We start from the raw sequence: 13,076 nt of genomic DNA on the forward strand, positions 1-13,076 counted from the left end.
GTGTAGGACACGTGGAGGGCGGCGAAGGATGGGAAACAGGGAGAGGGGTTAGGGGTCACTGCTTCTGTCCAAGGAAGAGATGTCATAACGGTGGTGGGAGAGGAAGAGACACAAAGAGGCCAGATGGGAAGAACACAGCCCAGCAGGAATGGGTGGGACCTGGGGAGGAGAGAAAGGTGGCAGTCCCAGATGGCACACAAGGACAGCCAGGAGCACAGCTGGCCTGAGGGGAAGAGGGTGAATGTGGCCGGATCTGGTTTCAGACATGCTGATGGGATAGCATGGGACACTGGGCAGAGATGTCCCAGAGGGAGCTGAAATGTGGTCCTGGAAGTGGCATCAGAGTGACAGTGGGAACAAACAGGCTTTCAGCCAGGGAGAAGTCCGACTTGGAGGTCGGGGAGGGGGAAAGGGCCCCTGGAAAAGGTTTGAGAAGACAACGGGACTAAGGGTCCAGGGCCAGGGGGGAGCTGTGTTCCAGACCGCAGAGGTCAGGAGAGGCTGGGCCCCAGAAAGTCCTGCTGGATTTGGAGTGAAGACGGCTTGCAGAAGGGGTGGCCCCTTTCAAGAAAGGTGGAAGCTAGAGAGGGTGGCAGCAGTGGCGGCCAGCAGGGCCTGATTTGAGAGTTCTGGACATTCAGAGGCCTTTGAGCTACTGTAGACCAAGGACATTACAATGACCTGATGACACTACACGGCAAGGTGGCTGAGCTATCCCAGATGGCCCAGGAGCCCCCCAGGCACAATGAGAGGGCAGAGGGAAATGGCAACCAGGACCTCCCAGCTCAGACTTCTAGATCACACTATCTAGTCATATCATAGCTAGGAAGACTGAGACCAGAGGGTCAGCCTTGGCCAAGCCTGGCCGCTGCCTCATCATCCAACAAGAGCCAGGGCTAGACCCAGGCTAAGGCCAGGGTAAGGCCGCCATTGCTTGGCCGACTGAGGCCTGCACCCTGGTTCCGGTGTGGGTGGAGGGGCCAGCCCTGATTTCGAAACTCTCCTTCCCCTCCTGACACTGGCAGCAACGCGCAGCCTCTGCAAAAGGGCTCCACGCGGTGGGTGAACGCAGCCGTTCACGGTGGACAGTCCTCCACCAGGGGGGGCCAGAGCCAGGCCTGCTCCCCCCCAACCCCCACTGGCCAATACTCCCAACCCTGACTCCAGACCCCTGAGGGGCCGCCTCCCTGCGTGGCTGGGCCCAGCCCGTGGTGTGGCCACCACCAGACACCGGCCCCGGTCCCTGGAGAAGGCGCTTCATGCTAAGCTGGCCAGCATTTAGGGGTATCTGCGAGGTGATGGAGCGAGGAACTAGGACCTCCCACCTCCCCCGCACTCAGAGGCATAATCAGTATCTGCGAGACCTGGGGTAGGAAGACCGGGACATGGGCGGGTGGCTGCTGGGGAGACGCAAGTAACCCAAGGCAGCAGGACCCGCAGCCCGCTGCACACGCACGCGCACACGCGCGCGCACGGCCCGAGAGCCCAGGCCCCACCTCTCGCCGAGCCGCCCCGCCCTCGGGCGCCCTCCTCCCCCTTCCGGACCCGCACGGAGGGGTCTGCGCTGGGCCTGGAGCGCCCCCTGCAGGCCGCGGGCGGAGTTTGGCCAGGCCCCGCCCCCCGGACCGCCCCCCGCAGACCCCTGCCCGGCTGAGGCCCGGGCGGAGACCGGGGTCCCGGCCTCGCCGCTGGCGCGCGTGGTTGCCATGGCGGCTGGGCAGCGCCCCCCGCCCGCCCCCGGCGCGCGCGGGTCCGGCTGCGGTTGCCATGGCTGCGGGAGGCGAGGGGGCGCGCGGCCCGACGCCCCGCCCCGCCCCGGCGCAGCCCCGCCCGGCCCGCCAGCCCCGCCGCCTGCACCGCCGCCGCCGCCGCCGCCGCCGCCACTGCCGCGGGGGCGCGGGGCCGCGGGGGCCGCGGTGGGCGCAGCTCGCGGGTGGCGTGGACGCGAAGCGAGGGGGCCGCGCCAGGCCCGAAGCCGAGGCGGGGCCGGGCCGCCCCCGCCGCGCCCGCCCGCCCGCCCGGGATGTCGCGCTGAGGCCCAGCATGGCCGGCCCGGGCCCCACCTTCCCGCTGCACCGGCTCGTCTGGGCGAACCGGCACCGCGAACTGGAGGCCGCGCTGCACAGCCGCCAGGTGAGGCCCGCCGGGCACCCAGGCCTTCCTCCGGGCCCCCCACCCAAAGCTGTGGTCCCCATCCTGGAGGCCGCCCGCCCCTGCTCAGCTCCGCAGCCGCTTCCCTGCGCCCCCTCCTCGGCCCAATCTGAAGCCCAGGGCACCTGCCCCTCGCTCTTGAGCCTCTGGCCTCGGCTCCCAGCGCTGGGCCCTGCCCTGCCAGTCTACCCACTTCACGCTGCTTCTAGCCCCCGAACTCGCGCCGCACCACGCCTGAGCCAGGCTGAGAGCAAGCAGCCTGGTCCTGGTCCCCAGGCCGGTCCAAACTCTTGACAGCCGCGGCTGCACCTCTGCCTGTCCAGACCTCACCCCTGGACCCACAGCTCTGCCCCTGGCAGAGGGCAGGAGAGGTGGGCAGGCCCTTGCCGCCTGCCGCCTCCTCTCCCCTGCCAGGACACGCAGGCCACCCTCTGCCATTCCACCTCCTGTCTGCCATCCTTATCTCCTGCGGTGACTCCCAACCCTGTTCAGCCCAGTGGCATTCTTGCCCTGGCCTCTCCTTACTTGTCCTGTGCTAAGTGTCCCCTCTCCCCCAGCACGACATTGAACAGGAGGACCCCCGGGGGCGTACCCCTCTGGAACTGGCTGTGTCCCTGGGGAACTTGGAGTCCGTGAGAGTCCTCCTTCGACACAATGCCAATGTGGGCAAAGAGAGCTGCCAGGGCTGGGCAGGTACTGCAGAGGGTAGCGGGGCTCCCCTGGGGCTGACAGCAGGGTTGGTGGGTGGGGGTGATGGCTGGGCCTGGGGCCATCAAGAGAGCTCCCCTCAGTAGCCTGCCACCACCAGTGCTGCAGGAGGCAGTCAGCACTGGGGACCCGGAGATGGTGCAGCTGGTGCTCCAGTATCGGGACTACCAGAGGGCCACACAGAGGCTGGCTGGCATTCCAGAATTGCTCAACAAACTCCGCCAGGTACAGCAGGACACAGAGGTGTGGCCAGTAAGAGGGCGTGGGGTGGGGCAGGTACCATGGCAGAGGTCCATGACAGACTGCATGGGGATCACTCTGGCCACCCATGCCAGGCCTGGCCTTGGAAGGGCTTCAGCCTGTGTGGCATGCTCTCCCGACGCTGTCAGCGAGGTCCCTCTCTGTTGACCCCAGTGCAGGATCATGTAGGAAGGAGAGGAGTCCAGGCCCACATGGGTGAGAGTGGGCCCTCTGGGAGGAAAGCCTTTGCCAGCATCGAGGGTCCCTTGGTGCCAGAAATCTCAGCAGAGCCTAGACCATGGCTCCCTGGAGGGTGAATTTCACCCTACTCAGCGTATGGGGCCTGGGCCCCTGGAATACCTGTCCCCACTTCTCAGAGCACCCAGTGGGGCCCGGCTGGGAGAGCACACTGCCTACCTCCTGCCCCCCACCCCAGGGGCAGGCCCAGAGGGGCTCATTGCGCCCTCTTTACAGATGAGGACTCTGGGGCCCAGAGGGGCAGAAGCTCCCCCGGGGCCCCCCCAGTGGGCTAGTGGCCAGGTTGAGACTGGCCCCCATGCCTCCAGATGCTTATAGCCTGATTACTCGGAGACCTTCTTTAGGGCCCCACTTGGCCCGCCCTTTCTGGTTAGGGTTTGGTTGGGGTGGGGGCGTGGCTGGGCCATGGCTGCGCAGCAAGACTTGCTGAAGGGCTGGGCTCTCAGAAGGGGGGCTGCCGACAACGAGCTCCCCAGGCCGCTGGCTCCCAGCAGCGGGCAGGGCCCTGACAGGTGCTCTGGTCCATCTCAGGCCCCCGATTTCTACGTGGAGATGAAGTGGGAGTTCACCAGCTGGGGTGAGTTGGACCACTCACCGTCCTCGGCCCTGGGGTTGGGCTTTTGGGAAAGAACCCCGGTGACCTCTGCACCCCCTGCAGTGCCCCTCGTGTCCAAGATGTGCCCCAGCGATGTGTACCGCGTGTGGAAGCGGGGCGAGAGCCTGCGGGTGGACACCAGTCTCCTGGGCTTCGAGCACATGACCTGGCAGCGCGGCCGGAGGAGCTTCATCTTCAAGGGCCAGGGTGAGTCCTGGGGGACTCATGGCGAGCACGCGGGAGGCCAGAACCCGTGGATCTTCCCACGGCTTGTAAGGACGATGCTGTCCTTCCTTTCCACCCTCCAGATGTGGAAATGGAGGTTGGGGGTGGAGGTCACATCCACTCAGCAGCAGGTGGCTGAGGGCACCATGATGGCCCTCTCCCTGCTGCCAGGGGCCTGGCCCTGATCTGTCCCCCCAAAACACCCCCCACCGCCTGGCAGAGGCAGGAGCCTTGGTGATGGAAGTGGACCATGACCGGCAGGTGGTGCACACGGAAACGCTGGGGCTCGCCCTACATGAGCCAGAAGCGCTGCTGGCCGCCATGCGGCCCAGTGAGGAGCACGTGGCCAGTCGCCTCACCTCTCCTATTGTCTCCACCCACTTGGACACTCGAAACGTGGCCTTTGAGAGGTCAGTTGGGGCCCGGCCACACGTTGGGTGGTGCCCTTGAGGCTCCTGGTTCAGGCTTTGAGAAGCTGAGCCACTCGCAGAGGCTGCTCAGGTTGGGGAGGGAGTCACTGTAGGCCCCATGTCCCACCCAGACCGCCTGCAAGTGGCCGGGCCCCCAGGGCAGCCTTCAGGCCCCTGCATGCTTGTCCTTGCTGGCAGCTGTCTTCCTGGGACGGATCCTAGCTAGGTCAGAGTGTCTCCAGTTTCTTGACTTCTGACCTCACATGTTTTCCCATAAAAACAGGGATTTAGGCTGTGGGTCAGGGCAGCTGTTCCCAGCAGTGTTGGCTTCTCCATGGTGTGGCTGTGTCTGGGCCAAAGAGTCCTTTGTGGGGAGCCTAGGAACCCGACGCTTCTGGCCAGAGTTATTTCTCTGGCAACATATGCCCCAGTTGCAGTAATAGACTTCAGAAATGCTATAGAAAAGAAGACAGATTTATTGAGATATAACTTTATGTGCCATACAATTCGCTTATTTAATGTGTACAGTCGGGGGTCTGTGGCGTATTCACGGGTAGACAGTCATCATCACGGTCAATTTTAGAGCACTTTTCATCACCTCGAAAAGAAACCCCGTCCCCTTTAACTGATCGCCCCCATCTTCTCCCTGAGCCCTAACCAACTACTAATCTCCTTTGTGTCTCTATAGATTTCCCTATTCTGGATTTTCATATAAGCGGAATCATACAATCTGTGGTCTTTTGTGACTGGCTTCTTTCACTTAGCATAGTGTTTTCAAGGGTCATGCAAGTTGTAGCATATAACTACTTTATTCCTTTTTATGGCCAAATCCGTTGTATGAGTATACCACGTTTTGTTTATTCATTCGTCCGCTGATGGACATTTGGGTTGTTTCCCCCTTTTGACTATGATGAATAGTGCAGCTGTGAACATCAGTGTACAAGTTTTTGTGTGGACTTGTGTTTTCCTTTCTCTTGGGGATGTACCCAGGAGTGGAATTGCTGGGTCATGTGGTAACTGCATGTTTAATTGTCTGAAGAGCTGCCAAACTGTTGACTGAAGGGGCTGCAGCATTTTACATTCCTGTCTGCAGGGTATGAGGGTTCCAGTTTCTCCACATCCTCACCGACACTTATTATGGTTCATTCATTTATTTATTTTTGGATTTTAACCATCCTAGCAGGTGTGGAGTGGTATCTCATTGTGGTTTTCATATGCATTTTCATAATGTCTAATGATTTGAGCATTTTTTCATGGGCTTATTGTCCATTTGTATGTCATCTTTGGAGAAATATCTATTCAGATCCTTTGCCCATTTAAAAAATTGGGTTATCTTTTTATTATTGAATTGTAAGAATTCTTTATATATTCTAGATATAGGTTGCTTATCAGATATATGATTTCCAAATATTTTCTCTGATTCTGTGTGTTGTCTTTCCACTTTCTTGAAGTTGTCCTTTGAAACACAAAAGTTTAAATTTTTTTTTTTTTTGCTTGAGGAAGATTAGCCTGAGATAACATTTGTGCCAGTCTTCCTCCACTTTATATGTGGGTCGCTGCCACAGCATGGCTGACGAGCTGTGTTGGTCCCTGCCCAGGATCCGAACTTGCAAATCCGGGTTGCCAAAGCGGAGTGCACTGAACTCAACCATTACACCATGGGGCTGGCCCCCAAAAGTTTTTAATTTTTATGAAGTCCATTTTACCTGTTTTTTTCTGTTGTTGCTCATGCTTTAAGTGTCATAACTGACAGTAGTTTGCCAAATCCAAAGTCATGAAGGTTTTTCCTCATGTTTTCTTCTGAAAGTTTTATAGTTTTAAATCTTACATTTAGGTCTTTGATCCATTTTGAGTTAATATTTGTATATGGTGGGAGGTAAGAGTCCAACTTCATTCTTTTGCTTGTGACGATCCAGTTGTCCCAGCACCGTTTGTTGAAAAGACTGTACTTTTCCCCTTGAATGATTTTGGCACCCTTGTGGAAAATCAGTTGACCAAAGACGTATGGGTTTATTGTTGGACTGTCAGTTCTTTTCCATTGATCTGTCTGTCTCTCTTTGTGCCAGTCCCATACTGTCTTAATCTCCACTGCTTTATAGTAAGTTTTGAAATCGGAAAGTGCGAGTCTTCCTACTTTGTTCTTTTTCAAGATTATTTTTGAGTATTCCGGTTCCCTTGCAATTTTAGATGAATTCTAGATTCACCTTGTCAGTTGCCACAAAGAAATCAGGTGGGATTCTGATAAAGTTTGTGTTAAATCTGTAAATCATTTTGGGGAGTGTTGCCATCTTAACAGTGTTGTCTTCTGATCCATGAACATGGGATATTTTCCCATTTATTTAGACCATTCCTTTCTTTTAATGATGTTTTATAGTTTTTGGAGTATAAGTTTTACATTTCTTTTGTTAAATTTATTCTAAGTATTTTATTCTTTTTGATGCTATTATGAATGGAATTGTCTTCTTAATTACGTTTTTGAATTGTTCATTGCAAATCTATAAGAATACAATTGATTTTTGTATATTGATCTTAGATCCTGCAATCTTGCTAAACTCATTTTTTTAGTTCTAATGGATTTCTTATGATTTTTTATATGTAAGATCATGTCATCTGTTAATAGAGTTTTACTTCTTCCTGTCCAATCTGGATACCTTTTATTTCTTTTTCTTCTCTAATTGCTCTGGCTAGAATCGCCAGTAGAATGTTGAATAAAAGTGGCAAGAGCAGACGTCTTTGTCTTGTTTCCGACCTTAAGGGGAAAGCTTTAAGTCTTTCACCATTAAGTATGATGTTAGTTGTGGGTGCCTTTTATCACATGGAGGAAGTTCCCTTCTACTCCTAGTTTGTTGAGTGTTTTTATCATGAAAGGGTTTGGATTTTTTTTCAAATTTTTCTGTGTATCAATATGATCCTGTGACGTTTATTTTTGTTCTATTGATGTGTGTGTGACATTAATTGATTTTCAGATGTTGAACCAACCTTGTATTCCTGGGATAAATTCCACTTGGTCATGGTGTGTAATTCTTTTCATATGTTGCTAAATTCAGTTGGCTGGTATTTTGTGTCCCTATACATAAGAGTTATTGGTCTGTAGTTTTTCTTTTCTTGTGATATCTTTGTCTGGTTTTGGAATCTGGGCAGTACCTCATAGAATAAATTAGGCAGTGTCACCTCTTTGTCTATTTTTTGCAAGAGCTTGTAAATAATTGGTATTAATTCTTCTTTAAATGTTGGGTGGGGTTCATTGGTGGAGCCACTTGGGCCTGGGCTTTTCTTTGAGGGTATTTTTTTAAACTACTAATTCAGTCTCTTCACTTGTTACAGATCTATTCAGATTGTTTATTTCTTCTTGAGTTAGTTGTGGTGGTTTTTCTCTCTCTAGGATTTGTCCATTTCATCCAGATTATCTAATTTGTTGGGGTACAATTGTTCACTGTATTCCTTTATAATCCTTTTTATTTCTGTAATGTCAGTAATAATGCTCCTTTCTCATTTCTGATTCTAGTAATTTGAGTCTTCTCTCTTATCCATCTAGCTAAAGGTTTGTCAATTTTTTTGATCTTTTCAAAGAACCCGTTTTGGTTTCCCAGCTTTGGTTTCATTGAATTTCTCTATTTTTCTACTTACTTTTATTTCCTTAGTTTTCACTCTGATACTTATTATTTCCTTGCTTCTGCCTGCTGTGGGTTTAGCTGCTCTGTTCCCAGTGTCTTAATATGGAAGATTAGGTTATTGATTTGAGATCTTTCTTCTTTCCTCATAGAGTCCTTGATAGCTATGAATTTCCCTCTAAGCACTGCTTTAGCTGTGTCCCATAGTTTTGATATGCTGTGTCTTCATTTCCATTCATCTCATGGTATTTTCTGATTTCCCTTTTGATTTATTGTTTGATCTATTGGTTGTTTAGGAATGTGTGGTTTATTTTCCACATGTTTGTCAGTTTCCCAAATCTTTTTTCTGTTATTGATTTCTAATTTCATTCCATTGTGATTGGAGACATACTTTGTATAATTTCTACCCTTTAAATTTTATTGAGTTTTCTTTTATGGCCTAGCATATGGTCTGTCTGAAGAATGTTCCATGTGCACTTGAAAAGAATGTGTACTCTGTTATTGTTGGATGGAGTGTTTTAAAGGATGTCTGTTAAGTCCAGTTCATGGTGCGTTCAAGTCTTCTCTTTCCTTGTTGATCTTCTGTCAGCTTGTTCTGTCCATTATTGAAAGTGGAGTATTGAAGTCCCCAACTATTATTGTTGAATCAGACATACTTTTAACTTTTTATTATGGACAATTTTAAACATATGAAAGAAGAGAGAATCGTCTAACGTGCTCATCACCCAGCTTCAACATTTATCACTTTTTTTTTTCTCCTTTTTCCCTGGACTGTCTGAAAGCACATCCCAGACGTCATATCATTTCAGCAGTAAACGCTTCTGCACGTGACTCTGACAGATAAGGATGTTTCACAACAGCCAGCCCCACCACCGTTATCACATCTAACAAAATTAGTGATAATCCCTCAGCGCCTTCCAGCCTGCAGCCCTTGTTCAGTTGCCCCCAGGTGTGCAGGCATCCTCTTCAAGGCCCTGCCCGTTTCACGGTGGAAGGGCTGCTTGGGGGGAGCGGTCTTTGGAAGGGGAGGCTCTGGCCAGGGCTGGGGGGTGTGGGTCCTCACAAGCTCCTGTTTGGTCTGTTTCAGGAACAAATGTGGTATCTGGGGCTGGCGGTCTGAGAAGATGGAAACCGTTAGCGGCTACGAGGCCAAGGCAGGAGAGGCTAGTGGTGGGGGCTGGGGTAGGAGACGAGGCCCAGGAACCCTGTGCTTCTCCACATCCACCCATGTGGAGGGAGAGACAGTGGCCCGTGGGCTCTGGAAGCCCTGCGCGGCCATGGGGACTCAGTGGGGCCCTGGGTGAGCATGCAGGGATCACCCATAGCATGGGCCCCCACCCGGGGTTCCAAGATGAAAGGAGGAGCATTTTCCCCCCAGTAGTGACTCCCTGGGGTTCAGACCCCGCCCCCTCCTCCACTGTGGGGAGTGAGATCTCATCTGTCCCTGCGGACAGGAGAACTTGGGTCCTGTGCTGATGAGGCTGAGTGTGGGGAACAGGCTCTGAGCCCCCAGCTTCCCCTGTGTCCCCCCTACTCCCTAGGTGTACAGTGCCACCAACGTGGAGCTGGTGACACGCACACGCACGGAGCACCTCTCTGATCAGGACAAGTCGAGGAGCAAAGGTAAACCCAGGTGCGCCTGCCTGCTGCCCAGTCACACCGCGTGGTGGGGTCACCCTGGTCTAGGGGGGCCGGCATATCGGGACAAGCTGGGAGGCCTCTACATTCTCATCTGCCCTGTCTCCATCTCCCGCCTGACAGGAGGCTCCCATGATGGAGGGTGGGTGGGTACAGTCTGAGAGCAGTGGCCCAAGTCCCCTCATGGGCTCCCACTCCTCCTTAGGGGGGAAGACTCCGTTCCAGTCGTTCCTCGGGATGGCCCAGCAGCACTCCTCCCACAACGGGGTGAGCCAGCGCTGGGGGTGGGGGCTGGGGGCTGGGCCGGGCAGGCACCGTCCTGCTAAGCCCTGTCCTGGGGCCCACCCAGGCTCCTGTGCAGCAGGCAGCCAGCCCCACCAACCCCACAGCCATCTCCCCCGACGAGTACTTCGACCCCAACTTCAGCCTGGAGTCGAGGAACATTGGCCGCCCCATCGAGATGTCCAGCAAAGTACAGAGGTGACGTCTAGGGATTGGCTGGGGACTTCCTTCAGGGTCCCCCTGAGCCCTTGCAGACTCCTGTCACGGGGCCCACCGGAGTCAGGGACCCACTCACCCAGCCAGCTTCTTCCTAGACTCCACCCCTTGGGGGCAGGAGCCGGGTCTGTCTTATCCCTTGGTCCTTGGCACCTGGCAAGCTCAGGCTTGGCCCGAGGACTGGTCCTCTTCCTTGGTGAATGAATTGGCAGCACCACCCATGCATGGTTTTCTCTTCAATTTAATGAGCACCCGTTGGGAGCCAGCTTATGGCAGAGTGGGAAGGGCACACAGCTCTGCCACCTCCTGGCTTTGTGACCCGAGGAAATGCCTTCTGCTCTGAGAGTCTAGTCTCCTCAGTAAAATGAGAACAGTCACACTTGGCCGCCTGCTCCCACGGGCGCCATGAGCATCTGAGGAGCTGTGACAGCTGATGCTGAGCCCAGCACCGCCTCAGGGACCTCATGGAGACTCTCAGCCACCCGAGGGTGGAGCTGGGATTCAAACCCTGGCAGTCCGGACCCCTGGGCTCTGCTGAGCACAAAAGCATAGCAAAGCGTGAGGCTCTGGCTGGCCGTGGGCTGAGGAGGAGGAGGGATTGTGGACAGGGCCCAGACCGAAGCCAGCAGCCCGGCCCTGCCCTTCTCATCCAGATGAGCTGAGCTGGTGCAAACCACCATAGGCCCCAGCATGGGCCCAGGGTCTGGGGGGCAGCTCGGGCCATAGGCCCAGAAGGATACAAGCTGCTGGAGGAGGCAGGCAGGTGCCCCAGGCCAGGTCGGGGCATGAGTAAAGGCGGGCGTCCAGCGTGGGTGGGCCTTAGCAGAGGAGCCAGCAGAGGTTCCTTGACCGGCGTCCTGCGGTCGGCTGGGCAGGTTCAAGGCAACATTGTGGCTGAGTGAGGAGCACCCGCTCTCCCTGGGTGACCAGGTGACGCCCATCATCGACCTGATGGCCATCAGCAACGCTCACTTTGCCAAGCTGCGAGACTTCATCACCCTGCGCCTCCCACCTGGCTTCCCGGTCAAGATTGGTGAGAGCTGGGGCCGAGGCAGCAGGAGGGCCTCGGGCAGTTCCTGGAGAGTCACGTAGATATGGGCTCCAGCTCAGGGTTGGCTGTCTCCTCACAGAGATCCCCCTTTTCCACGTGCTCAACGCCCGCATCACCTTCAGCAACCTGTGTGGCTGTGACGAGCCCCTGAGCTCAGTGTGGGTGCCGGCCCCTGGCTCGGCTGTCACAGCTTCAGGTACCACTGCAGGAGGGAGGGGGGCCGTGCGGCTCGCTGGTCTCCGAGCAGTGGGGGCTGAGTGGGGCGCCTCCGTCGCACCCAGGGAGCCCTTTCCCGTGCGAGGTGGACCCCGCCGTGTTCGAGGTGCCCGAAGGGTACAGTGTGCTGGGCGCGGAGCGCAGTGAGCCCCTCCGCGACGAGGACGATGACCTGCTGCAGTTTGCCATCCAGCAGAGCCTGCTCGAGGCGGGCGCGGAGGCGGAGCAGGTGGGGCGCGGGCAGGGCCGGGCCCTGGCCTCTGCAGCCACAGGTGGCAGAGGCAACAGCTCTGTGCTCCGGCTACTGCAGGTGACTGTCTGGGAAGCCCTGACCACCACCGGGCCCGGTGCCCACCCTCCTCCCCACGTCACGGCTTATGAGGAGCAGCTTCAGCTGGAGCGGTGAGGCCCCCTAGGACCTCACGGTCCAGGTCTCGGGCCCGCCCTGCCTCAGCGACCCTGCCAGTCAGGGGTCCTTGGCTGGTGGGGTGCAGGGAGGTGCTGGTCCCAGGACCCCATGCCCTCTCCAAGGCTACCCATCAGCTGCGCTGCCCCCACTGAGGTGTCATGAGGGATGGGGACACAGGGCCCCGCCTTGTCTCTCCTCTCTGGTCTCCCAGGTCCCAGCCACCCTGTCGTTGTCCTTGTCCTCTAACCATGTGCCAGCCCTTGGCCTCCTCCCCTGGCCTTAGTGCTCACTGGTCTGCTCTCCCCTCTCACACCTTGCCTGGAAGGGCCCTCCAGGAAAGCCTGCGGATGTCCACCGAGCCCCGGGGCCCGGGATCCCCGCATAGGACGCCCCCGGCCCTGGCCCCCCCCAGTTTTGAGGAGCAGCTTCGCCTGGCCCTGGAGTTGTCCTCACGGGAGCAGGAGGAGCGGGAGCGACGGGGGCAGCAGGAGGAGGAGGACTTACAGCGCATCCTGCAGCTGTCACTCACGGAGCACTGAGCCCCGAGGCCCGGCCCGGGAGGGCTGTCCGGCTGCACCCCCGCCCGCTTTTGTAACTTATTTATTTATAAACTGTCTGCTGCTGCGCTGGGGGCCTGGAGCCCTGGGGGTGGGCTTGCGTTGGAGACCAAGATGGAAATAAAGAGACCTTCAGCAGCAGGCTTGCTCTGCTCAATGGGGGTAGTAAGGTGCCCCCCCCATTAAGGCCCGATTGTCTGATCTTCCCCAAAACCTGTCTGTCCAGTCCTGCGTCCCTAGGTCCCAAGGGGGGCACTGAGGGGAGACTGTGGATGATGGCCTCAGACCTGGGTTCAAATCCTGGCCATGGCCCCCTTAGCCTCTCTGAGCCTCAGTTTGGTCAGCTGTAAAATTACACCCCCGTCCCCCAGGGTTGTTGGGACGGTTGAGGTGTGAAGGGCCCTCACAGAGCAGGTGTTCCCTAGACGTCAGTGCTCCGGAGCCCTGTCCCACCTCCTAGAGACCATCGTTCCTCCTGCCCCCCAGGCTGGCTTTCCCAGAACCCCTCC

The 13,076-nt window shown here is 56.0% G+C and overlaps 1 protein-coding gene across 2 annotated transcripts; it reads left to right on the plus strand.

Annotated features, from left to right (window-relative positions):
• The first annotated feature begins 1,840 nt into the window (after window positions 1-1,840).
• On the plus strand, window positions 1,841-12,708 carry ANKRD13D (ankyrin repeat domain 13D). 2 transcript variants are annotated; one of them, XM_023654548.2, is made up of 15 exons: window positions 1,841-2,133; window positions 2,709-2,844; window positions 2,960-3,084; window positions 3,889-3,934; window positions 4,016-4,159; window positions 4,398-4,587; window positions 9,286-9,352; window positions 9,740-9,821; window positions 10,042-10,103; window positions 10,186-10,316; window positions 11,210-11,367; window positions 11,465-11,581; window positions 11,667-11,830; window positions 11,912-12,003; window positions 12,336-12,708. In XM_023654548.2, exons 1-15 carry the CDS (start codon window positions 2,044-2,046, stop codon window positions 12,547-12,549), a joined length of 1,818 nt encoding a protein of 605 aa, XP_023510316.1. In that variant the 5' UTR covers window positions 1,841-2,043; the 3' UTR covers window positions 12,550-12,708. The 2 variants fall into 2 exon arrangements, with proteins under 2 accessions (XP_023510316.1, XP_023510317.1); XM_023654549.2 differs by lacking the exon at window positions 1,841-2,133 and having other exon boundaries at window positions 2,711-2,844; window positions 2,943-3,084.
• The last annotated feature ends 368 nt before the right edge of the window (window positions 12,709-13,076 follow it).

The sequence above is a fragment of the Equus caballus genome, chromosome 12 (genome assembly GCF_041296265.1).
Source record: "Equus caballus isolate H_3958 breed thoroughbred chromosome 12, TB-T2T, whole genome shotgun sequence".
NCBI classification, from domain to species: Eukaryota; Metazoa; Chordata; class Mammalia; order Perissodactyla; family Equidae; genus Equus; species Equus caballus.